The sequence below is a fragment of the Blastocystis sp. subtype 4 genome (genome assembly GCF_000743755.1).
Source record: "Blastocystis sp. subtype 4 strain WR1 chromosome Unknown seqid_0686, whole genome shotgun sequence".
NCBI lineage: Eukaryota > Bigyra > Opalinata > Blastocystidae > Blastocystis > Blastocystis sp. subtype 4.
The window spans coordinates 1-3358 of NW_014568861.1; the positions used below are offsets into that span (position 1 = coordinate 1).

The 3358-nt window shown below is 39.8% G+C and overlaps 1 protein-coding gene across 1 annotated transcript; it reads right to left on the reverse strand.

Moving 5' to 3' along the window:
• Positions 1 to 1188: 1188 nt before the first annotated feature.
• Positions 1189 to 3120, reverse strand: JH06_5349 (CTP synthase; the record flags this gene model as incomplete). The annotated part of the gene is made up of 9 exons (XM_014669313.1): positions 1189 to 1454; positions 1485 to 1681; positions 1712 to 1986; positions 2017 to 2115; positions 2147 to 2323; positions 2354 to 2456; positions 2487 to 2689; positions 2721 to 2957; positions 2992 to 3120. 9 exons carry the CDS (start codon positions 3118 to 3120, stop codon positions 1189 to 1191), a joined length of 1686 nt encoding a protein of 561 aa, XP_014524799.1.
• Between the last annotated feature and the right edge of the window lie 238 nt (positions 3121 to 3358).

Sequence of the window (3358 nt, forward strand, 5' to 3'; positions counted from 1 at the left end):
TTTCATGGGATTGTAGAGTATCCAGACATTTGATGAACACATTAATGATAGGATTATTCCTTTCTCTCCTTTCAATAGCAGAATCACTCAATTTCTATCTAAACTGTCTATAAACTCATCTCAAATCACTTACATGGCTATTATATCATTTTTCATCTATTCTCGTGAAATGGCGGGGAAAAAGGCGGGGTATTCATTCTTAACTCATTCTCTCATATGACGAGCATCTATTCAACTTATTTTAGTCAATTCGAATTCAACAATCAAAATATTATCCATCAGAACTCTTTACAAACAGATCCTCAGAATCCTATTCCTTTCTCGTCAATGAACTCTTCATTTGTTCAATCGGTGAAGTTGGTGACTCCCTATTTTAGTCATTATGCTTCTGATTATCCTGTTTTGGTTCAAAGAATTCCAGAAAGCCCAATAACACGTTTCTGGAATTCCATGAGTGGTCCAACAATTTCTACACATCCAAGGAGTCGAAAGGTTTGTCTGTTGTTATGAGATAAATCTCTAGAGATCACAATCAGGGTTGTCTGTCAAACAGGACACAAATATGAAACAAAGAGTTCATAAGAAACAGAAGAATAAGTATGTTCTATTGGTCTGTATGAGTTTCAGGTCAACTAGTCATGAAGGAAAGAAACGAATAATCCTTCATTTTCAACCTCGCTCAGATAATTCATCCTCACTAATGAGAGAATTCAATATTAAATCTCATTTTGAAGTGATTTCTAATCTGGGAGAGTTATACATAGTTAGTTGTGTTTGAAGATCATCATTTATTACGTGTATTTCATCATTTGAAGAAGAAGTGGAAAGCTATTGTTGACAAGTCGTATGAGTTATGTCTTTATCCAGATCCACAGAATTCGCAGTGTTATTATCAGCACACTTGCAGAGACTTGTGTATTGGGAATATATACAAAAAGGGATGTGACTTGGTGGTGTTGGAGTATGACTGGGAAAGATATGAATCAACCCAAGAATTGATATCTGACAAAGAACAGATTATTAGTGATGTGGAATGGAACCTCATCAACTCCTCTCAAGAGCTGACAGTAGATTCATTTCTCAGTAATTCTATTCTCTCAGGTGATACGGAATATGGTTCAGAATCAGATCTATCGTTTCTGAATCTTAGTCTTCCTTCGTTTGATTTGGCTGTTTCTAACAAACACATCAAAGTTTAGCTAAATAATCATTCAACTGTCCACAAGAAGCCAACACCAATCCAAGGAAAGGAGGTGATGGTTTTAGAGGTCGACTAAGGAACTCTGGATGGTACTGAACTGCCACAAAGAATGGATGATCCTCACGACTCAACTCCAGAATCTCCATTCGTTCATTCTCGGTACATGTAGCCACAAAATGCATGCCTTTGTCCTCAAACTGCTGAACTAGTCCTGGATTCACTTCAAAACGATGACGATGTCTCTCCAAAATCTCTATTTCTCACTCTTATGCCTTATTCTCACCTTTCTTGTTCCCATACAGTCGCTTCATCATACTTACAGAAGCTTCAGGAGTATCTCTGAATACGGATATACGCTCTCCCAAACGCATCGTACCTCCCTTCTGCTCCACATTGTGTTCAGGCATTGATACTACAACACGATGAGTTGTCGTAGTGTCGAACTCCTCAGAGTTGGCGTCATTCCACTCCAGGACATCTCTATTCGTTATCATCTCAATCCAGTCTCACCTTGCATAACTAATCACAGCCACTTGTAGACCCAAACAGATTCCCAAATAAGGCTTCTTCTGAACACGAGCAAACGAAGCTGCTTTGATCATTCCCTCAACACCTCGATCTCCAAATCCTCCTGGTACCAAAATACCATCAGCTTCATACAAACGGTTCCATGCTGCTTGATACTTCGCCTCATCTGTCTCTTTCATCGCATCCTCCAGATCAGTAGCTTCTACCCAATCAATAACTGGCAGTTTGTGAATCGAGTAGGCAGCATGCTTCACAGCCTACATTCATCATCCTCCCTCAAGTATTACCTTCGATACGCTAATATAACTATCACAGAGATGGGTATACTTCCCTACCACTGCAATACGAACAGTCTCCGTCACATCATCTACCAGTTGGGCCAGTTTCTATCTCTCATTCTCTCCATTCCATTCTTACCTCCCATTTCTCCATATGACACTCACCACAAGGCAGATGCAGAATCTTGAGAATATTCTCAGCTGCATGTTGCTCCCGAAGTACCAGAGGCACATGATAGATGTTACTCACATCATGAACACCCAACACATTCTCCACAGGGACATCACAGAATAGAGAGATCTTTCGCTTAGTATCCTAGGAATCACTTTCTCTCTTCACCCTCACTTGCTCCAAAGGATCAGCAGTACGACAAACCAAGAAATCTGGAGATAAACCAGTAGAACGAAGTTCTCTCACAGTTGTTTGAGTAGGCTTTGTCTTCTGTTCACTATATGTCACTGGAAGAATAATTCAATACCCAACCACACCAATCACAGGAACCAGACTCACATGACACAAGACTGCATTCTCATGTCCAACACGCTTCATTAACTGACGGACTGCCTCCAAGAATACCATAGACTCAATATCTCCAACAGTTCCACCAACTTCGATCAAACACAAGTCAGCTTTCTCTCCCGAATTATTGATTGGAAGATTGGCAACACGTTCAATCCAATCCTACATATTACATGTCTATTCTCTCTTCTACTTGAATCTCGTTGGTTGCATGAGGAATAATCTGAACAGTCTTGCCAAGATAATCTCCACGTCTTTCCTTCTCAATCACACGCTGATACACTTTTCCTGTTGTGATATTGTTATCACGAGTCAGCTTTACATCCAAAAAACGTTCATAATTACCAAGATCAAGATCCACTTCGCCTCCGTCTGCAAGTACATACACCTCACCATGTTCGTAAGGGCTCATTGTTCCAGCATCGCAGTTCTATTCTATTAGTTTCATTCAATGTACTTCTCACGAGATAAGGATCAATCTTGATCGAAGTCACCTTCACTCCATGGGACTGAAGGAGCAAACCAAGACTACTAATCGTGATTCCCTTGCCCAGACCACTCAGAACTCCACCAGTAACAATGAGATACTTCATTTCTTGTTGAGTTAAAGATTGTTTGCCAGTTAAAGATTGTTTGCCCACTTATTCGTGGCAAAAAGGAGCCAATAAAGATACCACAAATCCAGATAAATGATCCCTAATTAGCGAGGAAAGATGGTCAGAATTGGGTCTTTTTCATTTCTATGAACGATCATTCTTTGTTTCTTCAGTTTTCTAGGGTAACTTTCCCACTTCTAGATTTGTATTCATGTAAATGATTGTAGACAGTGTT